The sequence below is a fragment of the Nelumbo nucifera genome, chromosome 1 (assembly GCF_055504915.1).
Source record: "Nelumbo nucifera cultivar China Antique chromosome 1, China Antique-T2T, whole genome shotgun sequence".
Taxonomy (NCBI): domain Eukaryota; kingdom Viridiplantae; phylum Streptophyta; class Magnoliopsida; order Proteales; family Nelumbonaceae; genus Nelumbo; species Nelumbo nucifera.
Window position 1 is genome coordinate 206,252,905 of NC_142649.1, and position 23,924 is coordinate 206,276,828.

At 40.3% G+C, this 23,924-nt stretch overlaps 1 protein-coding gene across 2 annotated transcripts; it reads right to left on the bottom strand.

Annotated features, from left to right (window-relative positions):
* Window positions 1-1,570: 1,570 nt before the first annotated feature.
* Window positions 1,571-23,777, bottom strand: DRT101 (phosphoglucosamine mutase-like protein). 2 transcript variants are annotated; one of them, XM_088895935.1, is made up of 9 exons: window positions 23,635-23,777; window positions 23,288-23,550; window positions 22,875-22,991; window positions 22,635-22,777; window positions 22,295-22,543; window positions 3,354-3,766; window positions 3,089-3,264; window positions 2,402-2,498; window positions 1,571-1,898 (listed from the first exon to the last, which is right to left on the bottom strand). In XM_088895935.1, exons 1-9 carry the CDS (start codon window positions 23,693-23,695, stop codon window positions 1,744-1,746), a joined length of 1,674 nt encoding a protein of 557 aa, XP_088752061.1. In that variant the 5' UTR covers window positions 23,696-23,777; the 3' UTR covers window positions 1,571-1,743. The 2 variants fall into 2 exon arrangements, with proteins under 2 accessions (XP_088752061.1, XP_088752062.1); XM_088895936.1 differs by having other exon boundaries at window positions 22,875-23,052.
* Window positions 23,778-23,924: the final 147 nt, after the last annotated feature.

The window sequence follows — 23,924 nt, forward strand, 5'->3', positions numbered from 1 at the left end:
TAGTGCTACGTACTAAGGTTCACTCTCTCTTTCCAGTTTCCGCTAAGAGAAAATCACGGGTAATGTATATAGAAAATCCCCATTATAACGCTCATTTTTTACTCCTTACGTTTACTTTGTAAGTTACAATAGAGGCTAGCGCGCTACAACTAGCAGAGCAGCCTGCGGAAAAAGGCTAACGCGCTACTCTGGCTCGCTTCTGAAAGCGGAGCTCGCTGCTTTTCGCCGTAGTTTGCTGCGTTTATCGTAACTTACCGAACAGTCTGACTGTTTGAACTGAATAGTCGGCCCATTCTAACAAAAAAATAAAAATAAAATAAAAAACGATCAAAGCCATTGAATGGTTCGAACGATTCATTCGCCTGGATCAGTGGTTTGCTGATTAAATCAACGTTTTTTGGTAAAAATCCAGTTTTAGGGAAAATGAAACCGATCACCTGATCAATTCCCAGTTTTTCCAGTCCAACCATCCGATCCGATCCAGTTTTGAAAACTATGCTTAGAGGACAACAGGCTCACATTTCCATTATTGCAAGCTTTGGTTTGCGCGTAGGTTGACTGTTTGAGAGTGGTGAAGCAATCCGAAGAAGATGAGCTCCATTAAAATCCCCCTCTCAATTTCTCCCTAGTTTTTTATTAAAAGCTATATCTTGGTAAATCTACAAACTCTATTTTCTGTGTTAAAAGAGGGCTTGGCTCTATACATGATCTATTCATAATAATCTTTTTAAATTTTAATTATATTTTGTTTGGAAAATGCAATACTTTATATTTTATTTGTTATTTTAATTTTTACATTTCATTTAAATTAATTAATCTAATTAAATTAACTTTGTCAACTTAAAGTTAACTAGGTATTTGGCCTCCTTAACCTGATCAAGTCAGAGATGAGGACTGCTCTGGTGAGGATGAGACAAGGACGAGGAATAATTAGAATATCCAATTAAGAACAAGGGTGAGGATAAGGATTAAGGAGTGAAGTTGCAACCCTGGTAAGGAACCTGTTAGAACAAATTTTGAAAATAATTCTGTATAATCACAATAATGCCATTACATATGTTCCTCAAATTTCAATTTCTATGTTATTTTAGTGATTAATGATGATAATTAAGTGTCAAACCAGTTTAGATAAATGAATTGATACTTTTTTTAAGTAAATCATTTTCCCAAAGCATGCTTTAATTAAATAATAATAATTTAGGGATTCAAGTCCCTAATGGAGAACCTGTCCCAATCGAGGATGGAGATTCATTTTTCTCCTGGACAAAGACTCGGGACAGGGATGGAGAGTTCGCTTAGAAATTGGGGAACAGGGATGAGAAAGTATGGTGCCCAAACCCAACCATTGCCATTCCTAAATTCTGTCATGTCAATATATGTAATAATAGTAAAACAATAATAATTAATACAGCATCAACCTAGTCAAGCCTCATCCTAGTTTCATGGAATCAGCAACAACCTCACTCTTTCTAGCACCTAATCTTCTTTTTTATCAACCAAATTCCCAACTGGTAAGGAAAAAGATGACACTCTGCTGGGAAAAAAATAGTTTTAAATGCCGCACGGAAACTGTAAAAGAAACTCATATATTATAAATAGACTTGGTTTTTGTTTTCATGTAAACCAAATTTCAGAGAAAGAAAATATAAGCATTCTATCTGGAAATAAAACTCTACCAATAGAAATGGCTGCTTTCATTTTGTAAGAGGACAGTCTCCAATGAAATTTAGTCAAACAAAATTGTTAGTTGCTGCCCAACCCCAGGAATTGATCCACGTGCTGAGCTACAGATTTGGCAAGGTTCTCTGCTGCTTCCTGTGTGGATGCCTCTGCATATACACGTATGACATCCTCTGTACCTGATGGCCTTATAAATGATCGCCCCTGAGGGTATTTTGCTGCATTAAAAATAAATCAAGAAAATGGTAATTACCCATCCTTTGTCTGAAGAATGCCAAGCAAAGAGCAGTAACATCAACCGATTTGGTCCTAAAGGAAAAATTATCATAGACAAAATGTGCAGTCCTCATTCCCAGTTGTAAGGATTTCTAATAGGGTTACAGAACCGGTAATTGATCCAGTATTCCCAAATTTGGCCAACAGTGACCATCTTGGCTGAACATGGTATATGCATCTTTTTGTTCACACTTTCATAATCTCTTGATTTTGGAAGGAAACCACCCTTTTACTAATATTTTTTTGAAGGTAAGATACTACAAGTAGTATTTCCAAAATAGTATGAATTTTGGCTCATTGGTTGCAGTATATCTAAAGGATGGCCAACATCTGGACAGGCCAGATTGATGACATTTTGAAGCACATTTATGAGAACCCATATCAGCAAATAGATGAAGATTGGAATCAGTTTAAGAAATCAGGCTACAATAATATATGTGGTTACCAGTTTCAGCATCAATAACTTTCTGAAGTCCAGATGGCTTCACAACCACTGTTTCCGCATTTGCTGTAACAACAGCAGTTCTATCTGCAACTTTTACCTGAGTAAAAACAGAAAGCAGTTGAACCATTAACTTCCAAAACAAGAACAGCATTATTTTCTCTAAATAGATACATGAGGTACAAGTTTTCAGGCATGTATTTTTTTTTTCAGATCAGCAAATTTTCAGGCATGTATTGCCATCCCTAAGAATGGATGGATATTTTCAGGGGTATTCAAACTCCAAAAATGTGCAACCCAAAGGCAGTTAGTATATTCAAGTGTTTTAACCTATGATTCCCAGATACAGATATGGACATGGACACAGTCACACAGGCATGGGTACAGGTATCCCATTTAATATGCTTGTCTTGTGCTTTTATATCTGGCTTTTTTGAGTTCAAGGTCATTTCTCAAGACTTTGTCTTGCCAAATTTTATTAAATTTCTGACATGTATAGACGTTTTTATAGTATAGATTGTTAAAACATACCATTAAACATATTTCAAAAGTGCTAATGCTATAGGATACATAGTGTCTATGCACTATCCCTGTATCATAGGTCTCAAGTCAATTTGAAAACCAGAGTACCAAAACAAAGAGGATGGAATAACATAAGAGAATTTCCATAATTGGCAGTCTATGGCAGACCTTAAGTTGCCTACTTGGGAGATCCTGATATAGTTCATTCCATCTCTGGATTGACCATCCCTTATGTCGCAAGATGGCTTCCACCAAAAGCAATCCACTCAGAGCATCTCCCACTGCCTGATTGATCAACTTGCTCACTGCCAACAGTCTCAAAGCAGCTTTTTGCTGCTCTGAACCTGAAATAAGAAAATTATTTGTCAATTAATTTTGATACTTATAGTAATACAAACACTGCCAAAAACTTGAAACCATATCAAAAATAAACCTTTAGATGTTTTATCAAATTCAATATTTTTGCCCTCCAACCATGATACAAAATGTTCTGAGAACAAGATAGTCCCATGCCCATTTGCCTCAAAATAGATTCCAATATCATACTCAGCAGCTTTCTCATGTAGATACTTCACTCCTGTGGGAGTAAACATGACTTCTAGGCCCAACTTTTTGAGGTAATCTGTCGATGCTCCATTGGCATATGCTGTTTGAACAATGCCTAGCCTCACTGGATAACCATTTTTTGCTTCCATATTTTCCTTGTTGAGAATGCTTAATTGCTCCTGGATAAATAGAGCAAATAGAGATAATATCTTGTCTCCATCCACAAGATCAATCTTGTTACTTTCTGAAAGAACACGGAAATATACAAGTCGATCAGCATCTCCATCCAAGCTTGCACACCTGAAACACTAGAATATACACTTAGCAACTCTAAATGCAATGAATAGTGTTCAAAATCTCTAAAATTCACCCTAACTATTGGTAAAGTCAAACTGATTATGATGCAACAAAGCACAGTTTTTCAGGAATAGGCAAGTTGGTACTCGGCCAGAGTTTCGTTATTTAATCATCACCATTTCCTCAAATGATCATATGACCAGGACAATAAGAAATCTTAATTTGAGAACAAGATATTGAAGCATAATCAATGCCAGATCTGAACAGGAAGAAATATATTGATGTGAATAAACCCAATAAAGTATGTAAAAAGCTAAAGTATGTGGAAGGCTGGCCAAGTTACAGGTTTCTGGAAAAGCTGAAGTATGTAAAAATGAATCTAAAAAAATGGGGGAAAGAGGAATTTAAAGCATTCAAGGAAGAGAAATTAACACTGTTATCAGGTGGGGAAAAGGGATCTCATCTCATGAATTGGTCCCAGGTGTGCAATTCTAAGGAGGACGGAGGCTTGGGAATAGGTCATTTGAGAGAAAAAAAAAAATACAGCTCTTCTAAGTAAATGGTTGTGGAGATTTCCTCAGGAATCGAATGCCTTATGGACAGAGATCATCAGCAGCAAGTATGGGAAGCACGCCAACGGTTGTGACTGCAGTTTACACTTGAACCGGATCAAGGACATAAACCCTTGGAAAGGTATACTCTCAACCTACCAAACTTTCATTCCCTTTATCAGGTACAAAGTGGGAAAGAAATGGGGATAAAATAAAATTCTGGACTGATGTTTGGTGGGGTGACTCTACCTCAGCTGTATCCTTTCCTCGCCTCTACAGCCTTACTCGAAACAAAGAAGCTCCCATCTCCCTTGTCTTATCCTTATATCACTCTCAGTTCAACTAGAACCTAGACTTTAGAAGACCTTTGAGAGAAAATGAACTTGAGGAAATATCTACATTCCTACACACTCTCAGAGAAGTGTACCTCTCCCCAAATACCCCTGACACTCAAGTCTGGACCCTACACCCAGCAGGTAGATTTTCAACTAAGTCCTGCTTCAGGGCTCTAATCAAGGAAGCTAGACTCTGATGTGGTGGCCTAGCAAAAGCTGGTGCTCACAGGGGTTTCTTGTTTAGTGATAGTTTTCTTCCTACTTAACATTTGAGTTGTAATTTCTGTGTACATCTTATGTACCCACTGTTTCATTAATAAAGTTACCATCTTTTTCAAAAATAAATAACAAAAGCAATAAGCAGATAGTTCCAATAATTTGTTCCACCTATTGTCAAATACACTTTAAAAAGAATAAATGGTCAGATGGGTGAAACAGTAAGTAAAGCTTCATTCTCGATCATGGTGAAGGCTTCCCCCTGTCTCCTCTTATTGTTACTCTTGTGTAGATGTTTTTGTCACCTAGCCAAGAAAAGCAAAGATGGAGATTGGATTTATAGATGCCATGTAGGGAGGGAAAGGGCTCAGATATCTCACCTTCAACTTATAGGTGATATGGTTCTCTTTCTGGAAGCAAATAGAGAGACAATATTTCAAGGATTTATTGGGTTGCAGGATGGATGTTGGAAGGGCACTGATCAAATATCTTATGTCCCTAGGAGGCAACTTGAAGCTTCTCTTTTTGGGAGGCAGAAATCTAATGCCACTTCATCAGCAAGTTTTTTTTTTTTTTGATGAATGTTATCGGCAAGTTTATTTACTGAACTTAATTTTTATTTACAAACAAATTTTTCTAGTTTAGGTGATTCTTTCGACTTGAAGGAAATGTATAATTTTAATATTTTAGCCTGGTAGAGTGGACATGAAAAAAATTATCCAATCCTTGTTGCCATGACACGTGATCTACTAACACCTCTGGTGTCTACAGTTCCATCAGAGTCTTGTTTTAGTGCAGGTACTAGGGTGCTAGACGACAAGAGAAGTTGCATGGATGATGAAAATCTAGAGATGCGCATCTGCTTTAAAGATTGGCTGGATGTTGAGGATAGATTACAAGACAAAGGAGGGCATGACATTACACCTAATCTTTCACCTAAAACAGATGATCAAAGTCAAGGAGATGGAGGTGCAAGTGGAATTTAAAGAAAATGATGAAGTCAATATTTTTTGTATACTCAATAATTGTGTAGCATGTTTTCAAATTATTGTAAATTGTGTTTTCAATTTTATTTAAATTTGTTATGATTCGGTCTACCTTGAAGTTCTATCTGTCTGAGATCAATCACGTAGAAAGAGGTAGAAAGGTGAAAGAAAGAGAGAAAGAGAAAAGGAGAAAGTCTGGTTCGAATTGGAAGTCAAAAGACCATTCCTCCCATTCGGCCAGACAGTGCTTTTATTATTAAAATTAATTGAAAAGACATATGTGCCCTTATTTAAGTAAGGAGCACTGGTTCTAACACAACATTACAGATCAGCAACCTTAATCTAGGTAATAAAGACAGAAATACCCCTACGCTAACACTCCCCCTCAAGCTGGTGAGTATATATGTAGTCCACTCTTCCCCGACTCAAGCCTTTTGTAAATAAGTCAGCCCACTGATTTCCTGTATTAACATATGTAGTGTCTAGCTCTCCATTCAGCACCTTCTCCCTCACAAAGTGATAGTCAACCTCAATGTGCATGGTTCTTTCATGAAACACCGGATTAGAGGAAATATGAACTGCAGCCTGATTGTCACAATAGAGCTTCATTGGAGTATTGATGTTGTACCCTACTTCCTGTAGAAGGTTCCTTAGCCACACTAATTCACAAGCAGTGTGCGTCGTAGCCCTATATTCTACTTCTGCACTACTTCTTGCCACGGCTGTCTGCTTCTTACTTTTCCATGTCACCAGGTTACCTCCCAGGAAAGTGCAATAGCCTGTGGTAAACCGCCTATCAGACATAGAACCGGCCCAATCAGCATCAGAATACCCTTCTATTTCAAGTTTTCCGCCACTCTTGTATATCAAACCGCGACCCGGAGCCCCTTTTAAATACCTCACAATTCTCAAAACTGCATTCCAATGAGGAATCAGAGGTTTCTGCATGAACTGACTTACCACACTAACCGCAAATGAGATGTCTGGTTTAGTAATGGTTACGTAGTTCAGTTTCCCTACAAGTCGTCGGTATCTGCCAAGGTCTTCAAACACTTCACCCATATCACTGCTTAGCCTAGTATTTGTGTCCATAGGTGTTTCAGTTGGTTTAGCACCCAACAAGCCTGTTTCTTCCAACAAATTAATACCATACTTAGATCTTGCTACCTCCATCTCCAAGAAATATTTCAGTTTACCAAGATCCTTTGTCTGAAAATGATCCTGCAGATAAGTCTTCAGCCTGTCAATACCCATGTTATCATTTCCAGTCATAACAATATCATCTACATACACCACCAACAGTATTTTTCCTCCCGGAGAGTCATGACTGAATACAGAATGATCAACTTGGCATTGTTTCATACCAAACTTCTTTACTACCTCACTAAACCTACCAAACCATGCTCGAGGAGATTGTTTAAGCCCATATATAGCCTTCCTTAGTCTGCACACCTTACCATCCTCCCCCTGAGCAACAAACCCCGGAGGTTGCTCCATGTAGACCCCCTCGAGTAAGTCACCATGCAAAAAGGCATTCTTGATATCAAGATGATATAGCGGTCAATCATACATAGCGGCAAGAGAGATCACAACCCAAACTAAACCTATCTTAGCAACCGGTGAGAAGGTCTCTGTGTAGTCAATACCATAGGTTTGGGAGTACCCTTTTGCAACCAATCGCGCTTTCAGGCGTTCAACACTACCATCAGGCAGATACTTAACTGTATAAACCCATTTACAACCAACAACTTGCTTCCCAGGAGGAAGAGCGGTGAGGTCCCAAGTATGATTATGATGAAGGGCAGAAATTTCTTCTTCCATTGCTCGGCACCACCCTGGAGAGGCAAGGGCTTCTTGGGCATCCTTAGGGACAACAACTGAGGATAACAAGGTGACAAACTAGCGATGGGAGGCGGAAAGGTAAGTGAAACATAATTAGAAATAGGATGAAGGGTGCAAGTGCGTTTACCTTTCCGCAAGGCAATGGAGAGATCAAGCTCAGAGGCTGGGTGCGGGTCTGGTGCCCGATCTGTCGACGGAGATGTAGCCGGAGGAGTAGCAGCTGGTACGCGTAGGCGATGTGTATATACATGACGGATAGGTGGGCGTTCAACAAGTGGTGGCACCGGAGGCAAGGGTTTGGTCACGGCTGGAACAAAGGGAAGAGGGTCGGCAACGGGAAGTGGAAGAGGAGGAGGTGATGAGGAGGAAGAAGCATCACCAGACCCCAAAAAGAACGGAGTAGACTCAAAGAAGGTGACATCAGCACACACAAAGGACCGTCGAGAACTAGGATGGTAACACTTATACCCTTTCTAGGTCCGAGAATAGCCAAGGAAGATGCACTTAAGAGAACGGGCATCGAACTTGTCATTCCCGGGACCCAAATTATGGACGAAGCAAACACACCCAAATACCCTAGGCATAAGAGGAAATGGAGACAAGGCGGGAAACAAAACTGTAAACGGAGAATGACCATCAAGGATGAACGTGGGCATCCGATTAATCAAAAAGCAAGAGGTAAGCACTGCATCACTCCAAAAGGGTTTGGGAACATTCATGTGATGCATTAGGGATCGTGCTGTTTCCAGGAGATGGCGATTCTTTCTCTCAACCACCCCGTTTTGTTGTGGGGTGTAGGTAAATGAGGTCTGATGGATAATGCCGTGTTGGTCCAAGTATTCTTGAAATGATGAGGATAAATATTCACGGCCATTATCAGAACGGAAAAATTTAATGTGGGTACCAAATTGATTACGAATCTCAGCATAAAATTTCTGAAAAATGGTAAACAATTCAATTCTTTCTTTCATTAGATAGAGCCACGTCATCCTTGAAAAATCATCGACAAAAATGACAAAATATCTATATCCATTATATGACATCACTTTATAAGGACCCCAAACATCGAAATGAATCAAAGCAAAAGGACTCGACACACGATTATCAACCCTAGAACTAAAGGGAACACGATGGTGTTTCCCAAACTGACACGACTCACAATCCAAAACAGAAAGTTGACTCAAAGACAGAACCAAAGACTTCAAAACTTTTAGCGACGGATGACCAAATCGGCAGTGCCACTGGAGAGGAGAAAGGGATGACTGGAAAACTGTTGAAGTTCTACCACCGTCGTCAAGATAATACAGTCCACTAGCTTCATGCCCTCCACCAATCTTCATCCCCGTCTTGAGATCCTGAAAAACACACATAGAAGGATAAAAAGTAATGGAACAGTTAAGTGATTTGGTCAACTTACTAACAGACATAAGATTAAAAGGCAATTTAAGAACATACAAAACTGAGGAGAGGGATACAGGGTCTAGGTCAACATTACCAACACCACAAATGGAGGATGCGGAACCATTAGCAAGGGTGACAGATTGTGATGTTGAGCAATGAGATAAGGAAGAAAACACGCCTGGAGTTCCAGTCATGTGATCGGAGGCTCCAAAGTCGATGATCCAATGATTGGGTGTGGATGCCAAACAAGCCATACCTGAGTGAGCAAAAGTTGTCGTGTTCTGTTGTGATTGGATAAACCTCTCATATTCATCACGGGGAACACTCACCATCTCCTTCACGGGACCATCTGTGGATGTAGGAGGTATCTAATCAGATGAATGATTCTCCTGTCTAAAGTTGGAACTGGAGTCACTAGTCACGGCATGATTGGCCTAGGTTGAGGGTGGACCATGTAGATCATAACAATAGTTAATGGTATGTCCATCCATACCACAATGAGTGCACTTCCTCGGGCCTGAGCCACGTCCTCTATCACGGGCACCCCCTGAATCTTTGCCCCCAGTACGACCACCACCACAATTATAAGTAGGCCCACCATTGCCACTTCGGCCATACACCGAACCACTACTACCACCACGGCCAGACTGAGCTCCCCGAGCTCCACCTCTAGCACCAAGGCCTCTCGACACAGCAAAGGCAGATCTATCTGAGATATTAGAGTTCTCAGTAGATCCGATAGAAATCCTCTGGAATCGAGCAAATACCTCTTCTAAAGAGGGGAGAGCTGATCCTCCTAGTATCTGAGCCTGCACTGGTTCATATTCAGATTTCAGTCCCACCGAAAATCTAGTCACAACAAGTTGTTCTCTCTGTTGTTGCTAAATCTTGACACCAGAAGTGAGAGGGTGATAGACATTCAACTCATTACGAATGTTTCTCATGTTGGAATTGAAAGAATGGTAGGATTCATCGTATGGACGCCAAAAAGGTTGCGGAATGGGTGGGCGAATTTCAAAAATTTCCTACCTTTCTTCCAACTGGGAATCGTATTCCCTTATTTTAGAATCAAGATTCAAGGATCCTACTCGAACCAAACCAGACCAGATCTGAACCAAGACCAAAGGGAAGGGTTATACCTGATACGGAGAATCACGATCTCCCAACGTCGGTGTTCACGCCCAAAGAAAGATCCAAGATCTGCTCCCGCTGAAGATGACACAGCGACGGTGGGGCAGAACCAACAGTGTACATCCTACGTACTAAACTCTTCGCAAGAATCCGTTGGAAGCTTAGAGCACCGAACCAAATCAATCTTTCAGCAAAGACTGATATCAAGAACTAGCTTCTTGATCATCCCTTCAGAGGAGTGCGAACCAAGCAGTAAGGTGGCGGCGGCTGGAGGAGTTCCTAAGGCTAAAAGTGGCGTGGATGCAGATTTCAGCTTAGGAAGATGAGATCCTATCTCAAACTTGCAGGGTTAGTTACTGCAAAACCCTAGGTCGAATTCTTGTAATTCAAGATTAGGGTTTCCTCCTTTCTTAGTGATTAAGAAACCTCCTAATCCTATTAGGAGTTATCCCAATCCAAGTCAGCATTTGGATAGCATCTTAATCCTATCTGTAGATTAGGTCAGCCCACTCTTGATCTTATCAGGAGGTTACCAGATTCAAATCACATTTGAATTTGGTCACCAAGAGTGGATAGGGTCAAAACCCTAATCCCATATACGCCCCTTAAGTGGGTGATCACATCAGCCCAGGTCGAAATGGGCTTTAGGCCCAATAAGTAATCAGTGCTCAATAAGTTTCCAAACTACTGCCCAGTTGGGCTTCTTTGTATGGCGTGGGACCCAAGCATTGATCTACACATCAGCCATATAGGTTCAGCCCAACCTTTGTTACAAGGCCTAGCCGAAATCACTAGAAAGCCCAGTGAACCCCTTGAGCCCATCACATGGACTCTATGGGCCCAACACTTACACTAAGTGGTCCCTGGGCCAAGCCATCTTATAAAAACCCAGGGACTGTGGGCAGATGCAAGATTAGCCCATCAGGTATTACCCTAAATGGCCTTACACTTAACCTCTCAGCCCATAATGATCAAACACTGCCCGACAAGAGATGACCTTTCTCTCGGCTACAAGGAACAGTGTTGCACTCTCTACTCACTTGGATCTCGGGAATTAAAACCATTTGCAAACATTTTGAAACCGTATATAAATATATATCATATATACAAATTTGCAAAACAAAATTCCAACGATTGAAATCAACTGCCGGCAGTTTGGTTTCCATCAGAGAGAATGCATTCCCAATCATTACCTTTGTCCGAAAAAGGGGTTGATCCTATCACTATGATCACCCACTCAGATGAATTCTCAGATTGTCCCAACATACCTAGGTTTTGACCCCCGCTAAGGATCTCATTGATTGGCATATCAAAGACAGCCCAATCCGACACCTAGTGCAGTATCATAATCGAGTCTAGGGGTCAGGTGTAACTTTCCAATTTTGCCCATCAATCTCTAAGGTCCAGGGCAATACTGGAAATCTGGTCCGGTTCAAAGATTCAAGTAATCCTACACTACATGTGCCTTGGGTCTCACCCTGGCGGCTGAGACAAGCCACCCCAACATTTGGCAGCACACCAGTGTCAGCCTTGGCAGGATAAATCTCCCCAGACTTATCCAACGGCTGTGAACATTTAAAACTAACACGAGTCTCATTAAGTGTCCAGTTTTAGGGTATTACACAGAAGCATACCGCACAACATGAATCAAACATGTACTTTATTCATTTACACTAAATGTCAAAAGTACATCAAATCTGATTGGAGCTAAGGGCATACAAAACTATCTAATAAGCATAATACTCCTCAAGACTCTGATTGCCCTATTGCAGATTAAAGTACTCCTGATACAACTGATACACTCTGGTTGTATTGTCCTGACCCGAATACAATTTCTTCGCATGGTCCCACACATCTTTGGTAGTGTCAAGAAACATGAAGTTTACACTAATCCGGGGTTCCATACTATTCCACAACCATGTGATGATCTGAGCATCCTCTTGCTCCCAGTCTTCATACTCGTGAGAGTCAACGGAGGGTTTCTCCTCTCTTATGTGTTTTACCTTCTTCTTTGCCATCAGAAAGACTTCGACGGATTTAGCCCAAGGCACATAATTCTCTCCATTTAGTTTAATGGAGGTCATCTGAACATTCAGGTAGTCGTAGGCACCATCACATTAGGTTTACAATCACTGTTATCTCCCATTCTGTTATCACCAATTCTACACACTTGCTAAATTCTATTACCACAGAATTCTGCACACTGCACACGACTAGATCACACTCGTCACACTAATTTCAACACTTGTTGCTAAAAAGTGTACTCTTTACACCACAAACCCTACTCCTACGGCTACCTGAAATCTCACCACTATATGATCACAACTCTTCCTTCGAAATACACAAAAACAGCATAAACCCTAGCACGCTATTGTCTGAAACCCCAACATATGATCTGAAACATACTACCTATTTGATCCATAACAGAAATCATGCAATAGAAATCTCTTATCTTATCACTGAAGGAACAACCATACGAGGAGAAAATCAGTCCACACAAGACATCCACTACACCAGACAAACCAGCCCTACATCGATTAGGGGAGGGCTTAGAAACCACAGCAACCAACCACACAAGACACGACTGGAGGCATAGAAACCTCCAAGGGGAGAGGGCAATCACTCATTTTCAGCCCTTTCCCTTATCTCTAGTTGAATTCAGAAAAATCAAGAGAAACCCCAGATTGGGTGCGCAGAGAATAGAAATCTAGGCAGATTCGAGTTGCTTCGATACCATGTTATGATTCGGTCTACCTTGAAGTTCTATCTATCTGAGATCAGTCACGTAGAAAGAGGTAGAAAGGTGAAAGAAAGAGAGAGAGAAAAGGAGAAAGTCTGGTTCGAACTGGAAGTCAAAAGACCATTCCTCCCATTCGGCCAGACAGTGCTTTTATTATTAAAATTATTTGAAAAGACATATGTGCCCTTATTTAAGTAAGGAGCACTGGTTCTAACACAACATTACAGATCAGCAACCTTAATCTAGGTAATAAAGATAGAAATACCCCTATGCTAACAATATTTGATATTTTTTCAACAATATAATTTTCTATTTTCAATTTGTAATTGTATTGTACTTTTCTATATTTTATTAATTTATTCCATTTTCCATGTTTTACCCATCCGACCATTGTATTATTCAAATTTAAATGAAATAAAATTCTTATTTTTTCCAATTTGTTGTCCACTTTGTATTTGGTTAAGTATTTTTTTTCATTTCTTTGTTAGATTTCTTATTTTTTCAATTTGTTCCCAATGGAAAGTTAAGTATTTTAGTTTTACTTAGCAAAAAAAGTAAAAAAAAAAAATCCAAATGTCAAAAAAAATTAACAATCTGGCCTGGTTCAACACAGGCCTAGGCCCAAGGCCCGGCTTGTGGCCTAGCCCGGCATGGCCCAGTCACCCAGGCCCACGACACGGTTTGTAGCCCGCCCAGCCCAAGCCCACAGCACAACATGGCACAGCACGGGCCTGCATAGGCTCGGGCCGTGGGCCGTGCCAGGTTGACCCCCCAAATTATCCCAGGGAGAGAAGAATGGCCCAGGACGGCCCGCGGGCCAGCACAGCTCGTTTTACAGGTCTATGTCTACAGCCCAAATACTGATAGGAAAGACAGCTTTTCTAGGAGGAGCTGGTTGAGATGAGAGGAAACTCAACATTAACATGGATAATCGGTGGCGACTTCAATGTAACTAGGTTTGTTGAAGAAAAGAAAGGAGGTCAGGATAGAACAAGGGCAATGCAGGACCAATGTTCAAATTATCGGTACGCCCGGCGTTTTGATACTTGTTTTCACTTTTTTTTTTCAAAACTGGTTCAGGGAAGCCGGTCTAGGACCCCTCCATCCCCTGAACCGGTCAAATCCCCGATACACCCACTGTAGGGGCATATCGGAAGGGTCCCGGAACGATACGTATCGGCCGATACGGGTCGATACGTAACGATATTTTGAACCTTGTGCAGGACATTTCAGACTTTATAAACAATTTTGAGCTGATAGATTTACCTCTCTTAGCTACAAAATTTAGGGGTGTTCAAATTCGGTTGATAAGCCGAAAACCAAACCGAACCAAACCAAATAAGCAAGTTCGGTTCGGTTTCGTTTTTGTTTTTTAAAAAAATCGGTTTTCGGTTTGGTTGAGATTTTCAACTGAACCGAATCAAAAACTGAATTAGTGTTTATTTAATGAAGTATATTAAATATTTAATGTGATCTATTTAATACTTTATGCTAATTAATCATTATATTTCCCAATGACCAATTTGGCACTTTCTCATTGGGCTTTAATTGTCTGTGAATAACTTTTAATTAATAATTGTTGATTAAAACCTAGACTAATTGGCAATTTAATGAAAGTATTTCAAGATTTCCACCAAACTGCAGCTCTGGAAAGAAGCCTAAATTCCACTTTCATCTCCTTAATTCCTAAGGTGGAAGGGGCCACTAACATTAAAGATTTTAGACCCATCAGTCTGCTAAATAGTTTCTATAAAATTCTATGGTTGCAAAGAATCAGTTTGCATTTGTGCCGGGTAGACAGATGTTAGACAGTGTTCTGGTGGCAAATGAACTGTTAAACTCAAGGAAAAGGGAGGGTAATACAGGGCTGATTTGTAAATTGGATCTGGAAAAGGCCTACAACCATGTCAACAGGAATTGCTTGGATTTAGTCTTGGAAAAAGATGAAATTTGCACAGAAATGGAGAAACTGGACCAAAGTTTGTGTTTCTTCCCCCAAATTTGCAGTACTAGAAAATGGTGAATCAGCAGACTTCTTTAAAAGCTCTAGAGGCCTCAGGCAAGGGGACCCCCTGTCCCCTCTGTTGTTTATTTGTTTAATGGAGATATTGTCTCTATTTGTTAACCAAGATGGTGAAGAAGGTGTGTGGAAGGGGTTTGAGTCAGCACTAGGAGGAGAAAAGGTTCAACTACTTCAATTTGCAGATGACACCTTGTGTTTTATAGATGCGGATCTAGATCAACTGGAGGTCATGCTTGGGGTGTTGAGTTGGTTTGAAGTGGTAACAGGCTTTAGGGTTAACTGGGCCAAGAGTAGAGTAATTCCAGTGGGGAAGATAGAGAATCTTGAAACTCTAGCAGAAGCTCTTGCATGTCAGATCGGTTTTCTGCCAACAATGTACCTAGGCCTCCCCTTGGGGGCTAAGTGCTCTACCTCCCTAATATGGGACCCGGTGGTGGAAAGATTAGAAAGGAAGTTAGCGTCCTGGAAAGCCAAAAATCTTTCTTTGGGGGGTAGAATCACTCTACTGAAAAGTTCTCTTTCTAATCTCCCCTCCTACTTCCTCTCCCTCTTCCCAATACCCACTAAAGTGGTGCATAAATTAGAAAGGCTTCAGAGGGAGTTCCTATGGAAGGGTTGGGAGGAGGAAAAGAAAATCCACCTAGTCAGTTGGAAATAGGTTTGTACTCCAAAGGAAAAAGGTGGCATGGGGGTGAGAAGTCTGAAAACTTTTAACAGAACTTTAATGGGAAAATGGATCTGGAGATTTGCTAGAGAAAGAACTAGTTGGTGGAGGTCTTTAATTGTAGTCAAGTATGAAACAGATAGAGGGGACTGGTTAACCACTTTGAATCTCCCTTCCCTGGAATGCTCTCTTTGGAAGAAAATCATGGAAATCTACCCTCTGCTCCATAATGGTCTATCCCCTAAGTTGGATTCAGGACATCGTCTGAAACTTTGGAAAGATAAGTGGTGCAACAACAGGTCCTTTGAAGAGTTGTTCCCTCGACTTGTGGCAGATTGTTGTGAAATGATTGGAAATAGTCTTGCCTGGATTCCTGTTTTCAGAAGACCTTTCCAAGACAGGGAAGTAGACCAAGTGGAAGATCTGTTAGACTTGCTTTCTAGCCAGATCTTGAACCCCCTTGGAAGTGGAATGCAGATGGAATGTTCACTGTGAATTCATTTGCCAAAAGATTATCTGGTGGAGGAATTGAAAACTTTCCTGCTGCTAAAATTTGAATTCAGATTCCTCCTTTCAAAGTGAATGCTCTGCTTTGGGCGATAGTTTTGGATAAAAACCTATCTAAACAGAATCTGGCCAGAAGAAGAATTCTGATTCAGAACATGTTTTGTGAGCTGTGTGGTCAAGCAGAGGAGGATAATAACCATCTTTTCATCCATTTCCCTTTTGCAGCAGTATTATGGAGCCATCTCCTCTCTTCTGAAGGTATTTCCTGGGTCATGCCAAAGCAGGAATCAGAGCTGTTATGGAGTTGGGATCTGCAAGGTCTATCTAAGCTGGCTAGAAGTGTGTGGTGGGCTATCCCTGCAGCTGTGATCAGTTCCATCTGGACGGAGAGAAACAGAAGAATCTTTCAAAATAAAGCAAAGGAGGCAGACTGTCTTGTTTCCTGTGCAGTGGGAAAATTAGTGTCTTGGACTGCAGGCATGAAAGGCTTCCATCCTAGGGTATTGGGGACTCAGTTAAGGCCTAAAAGTGTGCTTGAATTGTAATGTAATCTGAGAGTCTGTTCTCAGTCTTTTCTCCTTCTTTGGGGCTTCTTTGTATGATTCTGTTTTCAGCTAAATGCCCCATTGGCATAGGGCTTTGGGCATAGCTTTTATAGCTAATTAATTAAAACCATTGGGCTTTGGGGCATTCTAACTCTTAATTAATAATAATAGTCAATTAATTAAAACCATTGGGTTTTGGGCATAATACTTATTAATTATAAATTATTTATTAGTTGTTGATCAATGTTTGTCATTTATGTGAAATTAGGGCCCAACTGAACCGAAAACCGAACCGAATTCGATTAAGGTCGGTTCGGTTCTGAACTCTAGTTTGGTTTGGTTCGGTTTGGTTGGAGAAAATGGTCAAACCGAATAGTCGGTTAGGTCCTCGATTCTAACCGAACCGAACCGACAGATTGTACACCCCTAGCAAAATTTACTTGGTCCAACAATCAAGAGGACCCAATTCTAGTGAAACTTGACAGATTCCTAATCTCAGCCGATTGGGAGGTGTTAGTGGAAATTTTTTTTAGTAATTTCTCACGTAACACGATTCACCCAATTAGACTAATAACTAGGTTTTTTGTTATTTGGGTAAACCCCATTCAGGAAATCACGTAGATATTCCCTTAATTACATCTCTACTAGGGGGTAGAGAAAACCTTTTGATTCTGATTCAGAAGTACCAATGAATAAAGACTAAACTAAGTATCATTTTTCTACAGAATTTTCAACCCTCTTTGTTTGAGAGAAAACCAGCATATAAAGAAACATTGTATGCATAATAAGTAAATAGGCATCATAAAAAGCATGTTTCATCAATAAGGCTACAAATGGCCTTTAAATTGTGGTTGTGTGCATTATTATGCTGTGAGGAACCATAATCAGCCAAGTTTCATGAACAAGGCTGTAGATGGTTTTTCCCCTCACACATAGGTTAAGAGGTTGTAAGGAACCATAATCAGCCAAGTTTCATGAACAAGGCTGTAGATGGTTGTCTCCTTACATGTGTTTCAATATGAAACAAGGAAGAAAAGAAAAATAAAAGGAAGAAAGAAAGGAGTGAGAGGAATAGATAGAATATGGTCTTCCATCTCATGTGGGAAGCACAAGGAGTATCATACTGAAGAGGTGTAGGAAGGAAACCAGATTCCCTACCTTCTTCTTCCTTTTCTTTTATGCTCTCCACACCAATCTTCTTCTCTTTTCTCTTCCCACTTGTTTCTTAGTTATAGAAATCCTGCAGATAAATTAGTAATAGCCAACAAAAAGGCATTAGCTCCTTCTCCTTGTACAAGAGGGATTTATATAGAGGAGGGAGGTGGTTAAGCAACTCCCCACTCCCCTCTTTTTAGAGTGCCAAGTGTCACCTCATTTAAAATGGGTGAAGGGGGGAAAGAAAACTCTTCCTTCTTAAGGTGACAAGTGTCCCCCCACTTCAAGTGGTTAAAGGAGGGAAAATAACTCTCTCTCCCTTAGGGTGACATGTGCCCCCCCACTTCAAGTGGTTAGAGGAGGGAAAATAACTCTCTCTCTCCCTTAGGGTAACATGTGTCCCCCCACTTCAAGTGGTTAAAGGAGGGAAAATAAATCCTTCTCCCTAGGGTGACATGCGTCCCCCTACTTAAAGTGGTTAGAGGAGGGAAAATAGTCCTCTTGTTAGAATAGGACAAGTGGCATCCCCTCATAAATAAGTGGGACACCTCACAATTAATTAATCAATATGGATTTAGGGCCTGCTGTTCCACTAAATGGGCTCTACTGCAGGCCCATTAAATGCTTATTGTATTACAAAGCCCAAATAACTTGGGGCTTGTTGTTCACTAAACTAGATTGCAGGCCCCTTTCTTTATTAAAATGTTTCAGCCCACTAATAGGACTGGTCGGGCTTATAAGAAAGCCCTTTTCTCTTCTTTATTATTATTTTTTTTTAAGCTGTGACTGGGAGTATCTTAATAACCTGCTCCCAGTCTAGCAAATTTAAGGACTTAACAGGAGGATAGCTTTCTAAGCACAAAACAATAAGCTTTACCACGTCCACTATCAGATCACTGCCCTATTTAGGTGACTTCTTGAAGAAAAATCATTAAACATACTCCTTTCAGACTTGACAATAGCTGGCTTGAAGAGTAGAAGCTGAGGAATTTAATTGTGGAGAAGTGAGATGAAGTCATGTGGATGGTACAAGTTCTTATGTGCTGGCCAAAAAAACAAGGGGCAATCAAGGTTGTCAAAAAAAATTGGAGAACAGAAAAGCTGCTTCAACTAAGCAAAAAAAGTTAGTGCCTGGAGCTGATCAAGGAATTGGATAACTAGAAGAACAGAGAGTGCTTTCTGAAGAAGAGAGAAGAAAGAAAGATGAAGCAAATATCATCTTTCATAAACTAGCTTATAAGGATGAAATAAGCTGGCAGCAGAAAGCAAAAATGAAGTGGCTAAAGGTGGGGGACAAAAACTCCAAATTTTTTCATAGGATGGCTAATGCACAATACAAAGTAAACAATATTAACAGGTTGGAATTTGATGGTCAGATAGGGGAGCAGCCGAGTGAAATTCAAACTATTGCCACAAATTTCTACAAATCTCTGTTTTTAGAGCCTTGGAAGAGCCAATCTCTGCCAAAAGGGATACAGTTTAAAACTTTAAATGAAGCTCAAAAAGAGGATTTGGAAAAACCTTTTTCGGAAGAAGAAATTTGGGAAGCTACCAAGAAAATGGATTTGGATAAATCACTGGGGCCTCATGGATTAACAAATCTATTTTACAAGAAATGCTGGAATGTTATTAGAGTTGATATATTAAAGGCTTTTCAAGAGTTTCATGATTCTACTTCTTTGGTGAGAAGTTTGAATGACACTTTCATTACTTTAATTCCAAAGGTGGAAGGGGCATTAAACCTTAAACATTTCAGGCCAATAAGCCTGCTGAATAGCTTCTACAAGCTTCTTGCAAAAGTGCTGGCTGAAAGATTAAAAAAGAATCTAGGAAGTGTAATTTCAGAAAATCAGTGTGCTTTTATTAGGGGAAGACAAATCTTGGGCAGTGCTTTAATTGCCAATGAAGTGATTGATTCAAGAATGAGGGCAGGAAAACCAGGAATTCTTGTAAAGTGGATCTTGAAAAAGCCTATAACCATGTGAATTGGAGATGCCTAAATTTCAATCTTGAAAAAATGAACTTCAGTTAGAAATGGAGAAACTGGATGAAGGTATGTTCTTCACCAAAATTTTCTGTTATAATTAATGGAAATTCCTCTGGTTTCTTCAAAAGTTCAAGAGGCATTCGCCAAGGAGACCCCTTGTCACCTCTTCTTTTCCTTTGTGTGATGGAAGTCCTGACCCAATTCATCAATCGGGCAGGACAGGCTGGTCTTTGGGAGGGCTTTGAAATTAATCCAGGGGGTGAAAGGGTAATGTGCTTCGCTTTGCTTTGCTGATGACACACTGTGTTTCATTGACACTTCTTTTGCTTAATTAGAAACACTAGTGAGAATTTTTTCTTGGTTTGAAGTGATAACAGGGCTAAAGCTGAACCTGGGAAAATCTTCTCTGATTCTGGTGGGCAGAATTGAAGACATAGTTGTGTGGGCAGAAGCTCTAGGTTGTAAAGTGAACAAGCTCCCAACTACCTATCTTGGTCTTCCGTTGGGTGCAAAGTGCTCTTCTACAGCAATCTGGGAGCCGGTGTTAGAAAGACTTGAGAGGAAACTCACTTCCTGGAAGACAAAGTACCTTTAAAAAGGGGGAAGAGTAACCTTGATTAAAAGCACTCTTGCAAATCTGCCAACGTATTTTCTATCTCTCTTCCCCATCCCTAGCACAATAGCAAAGAGAATAGAAAAATTACAAAGAGACTTTTTATGGAAAGGGTGGGAAGATGAAAAAAAGATCCACATTTTTTTTTTTTTGATCAATAACACTTTCATTAATTCATCAATAGAAGATTTACAAAAGGAAGACAAACACGCTTATCTTCCAAGAGCAACAAAAAATTTCAAGAAAAGGAAAAAAGAAAGAGAAAAGAAAGAAAACACACTAAAGTTACAGCTTGGCCCAAAAAAGTGAATCCCTTTCTGCCCCTTGTTTAGCTAAACCGTCAGCTAGGGAATTAGCCGATCTTTTAACCCAACGTATCTTAACCTCCATCTCCCGCACCAGCCACTTGAATTTCCTCCTCTCATTATTGTACTTCCATAAGCCATTGTGATCTTTAAGCAGCCACCCTATCACCACCTCTGAAAAAAAGATCCACAGAATTCAGGTGGTTTGGAACTGAGAAGAATCAAAACTTTCAACACAGCCTAATTGGAAAAGTAGATCTGGAGATTTGGAGTGGAAGAAAACTGCTGGTGGAGGAAACTCATTGCATCCAAATATGGTCTTCGACCGAGGGAATGGACAACTACTATCAACTTGCCTTCATACAGATGCTCATTATGGAAAGCTATAATGAAAACACTTCCTAGTGTCCTAAAAGGAGTGAGTTTCAAGTTAGGAGATGGGGAAAGAATCGGCTTCTGGAAGGATAAATGGCTTGATGATGCATCTTTGGAAGAGAAATTTCCTCTGTTATTCTCAGTGGCTGAGGATAAAGAGGCAATGGTTGCTGACTCTTTCAAGTTAGTCGGAGGTGAAGTGGTGTGGAAGCCCAAATTCCAAAGAGATTTCCAAGACTGAGAGGTAGATGAAGTTGTGAACTAGCTGAGTAGCCTAAATACATTTTCCTTTCAGCCCCTGTCAGAAGACCAATGGATCTGAAATTGGATTGCTGATGGAAAGTTCTCGGTTAGATCTTTGCTGATGATCTGACTATTAGAAGGGCTATGGTCAGAGAGGAATGGCAGAGTTTTCAGAAAATAGAAGAAAGAGCCTGAGGTGTTAATCCAGTGTATTGTGGCCAGACTTGCTTCTTGGTTTTCTATCATCCCTGATTTTTGGAATCAAAACTTGTTTTTGATGCTTAGTCTGTGGGATCTATGATCATATCCTTTGGGGGTGAACTGGCCTGTGCTTTTCCCCCACCCTTGTAGATTATCTTATCTTCATGAATAAAATTTACCTTACCTCCATTCAAAAAAAAAATATTAAGCTTTTTTTTTAATTTTCTTGTCCAAAAGTGGTGCCCCCTCTGTTCAGACGCATACTCTGCATTGCATCTTGCACCTCAAGCTCTAGGAATCATTTGCACTTGTCACTTTTAAAATGCCAATCTTTAGAAGACCACCACCTGTACCCATAAGGGGTGATCTAATGCAAATTGAAAGTTCTAAACCACAGCAAAGGTAAGAAAGGGGTGGGTTGGAGTAGCAAGAACAAACCAGATACTCATGGCTTAGAAAACAACATGGCCTTTGACAGGGTGAAATGGCAAAATAAGATTCATGTAGTTGATCCCTAATAGTAGGGGTAAAGGCCTAATTGAGCTCAAATTCTATGGCCACTGAACAAATAATTAATGAAAAAGATTTGCTTGAATTTTGAGTTTTAGCATTTTATCCCGTATTTGTATTTTAAAGGATAATGGAAACCTTCGAAAAGAAGTGTACTGTAACATAACTTTTGAAGTTGAACACACAGATTAGATAGCTAACCTCATCCCAACATCATTTGGACCAAAACCATGTGGAACAACCTTCTCCTTCTGCACGTAATCAGCTCCAACTCCTTCATTAAGAACACCGCCCTTCTTGCCAGAATTCCGGATGTCAATAACTATTTCCTTCAGAAAATTTTTCAATTCTTCAAGCTTTTCCCCACCAACACCATTAGCTCCATCCACAGTCAATTTATCATCCATCACATTTGCTGTGGTTTCCTTGGGCTTCAAATCCATCAAGCACCTATATTAATTAATACCATATGCATGTTAAGCAACTAAGGGTTTAAATGCAATATACATGCTACATCCAAACAAGTTTCTATTGAACTAACCCAAAAGAGTTCGAGAGTTGTTCAAAATAAGCAGCTTCAGATGCTTGCATTCCCTTGTTTCTACTGCGAACCATCCAATGAAGTTGTGGAGTTGTGACAACCCCAACGTCAGTGGCAACAGCTCCAACTATGGAATTGATTCCCTTTAATCCAAAAAGGAGATTACGACTAAGTTATACAAGATAGTAAATAATTAAAATAAGACAATATGGAATTAACGGTGGATAAGGTTATTCTTACCTGCTTTGCCGCTTCGAGGAGAGATTCTCCACTAGGTCTTGTATCTCTTCCCAACAATATCTCCGCAGACTTCACTCCAAATTGAATGTTTTCCTTCTTCACAAACTCGATTATCAACTGTTTTGAGAGTCCACCAGAAAGTGCAAATTCACTCATTCGGTTGAGCTCTCAAGCAATACTGAATTATTACAAAAGAAAAAAATAGAAATAGTGGGAAAATCAATACTAAAAATAAAAAGGGCCCTTCTAGATTTTTCAGTATTTCAATGCCATGAACAAAATTTTTATACCAATTACGAGATAAGCAAACCAGAGTCAAAATCAAGTCCCGGGATCAGAGTTTTAATCGGCGCAACAGCTTTTAAACTACAACCAACACCAATTGATTCAAAACCAAAAGGCTGTAAACTGACCCGGACGAGATCTTCAGCATCAATAGCGTTAGCGAGGGAGTCAGCGAATGGCTCCCACTCTTGGGTCAACATGCCACCACTCGGGTCAGCCACCTTGACCCCATTGTCGGAAACTTGATTGTGAGAAGCAGTGATCATCAATCCAATAACCGCCTGAGTCTTCAAGGATCTCAGAGCTGCCAGAATCCCAACCCTGAACACCGTCGACGACAAGATCGAAGCGTCTGCCCTGAATCCAGCCGTTCCATATGAAAGCTTCACCCCTGTATTTAAAATTTCAGAATAAAAATAAAAAATAAAAAAAGCTAAAGACATTCGTTCTGACTGCGAATGCGGGTTTTACAGACCTTGAGGACGTGGGAAACGAGAGGCCGCTTCGAGGAGAATCGCTATCTGTTGTTCATCCATGATCGACTAAAGCAGCAGCACTGACACAAATTCTCAAATAGAAAATCTTCCACAAAGCCTCTTCACCACTGGCCGGATGCCGGAGTCTTCCTCCCTCTTCAGCACTGTCACATTCAAGTTCAACTATGCAATCTCACTTTCACTTTGGAATCAGATTATTCTAGATGGCCATATGGGCTCTGCGTCCAACTCCAACCCATGTGAGCCCGGATATGCTGTATCCACTATG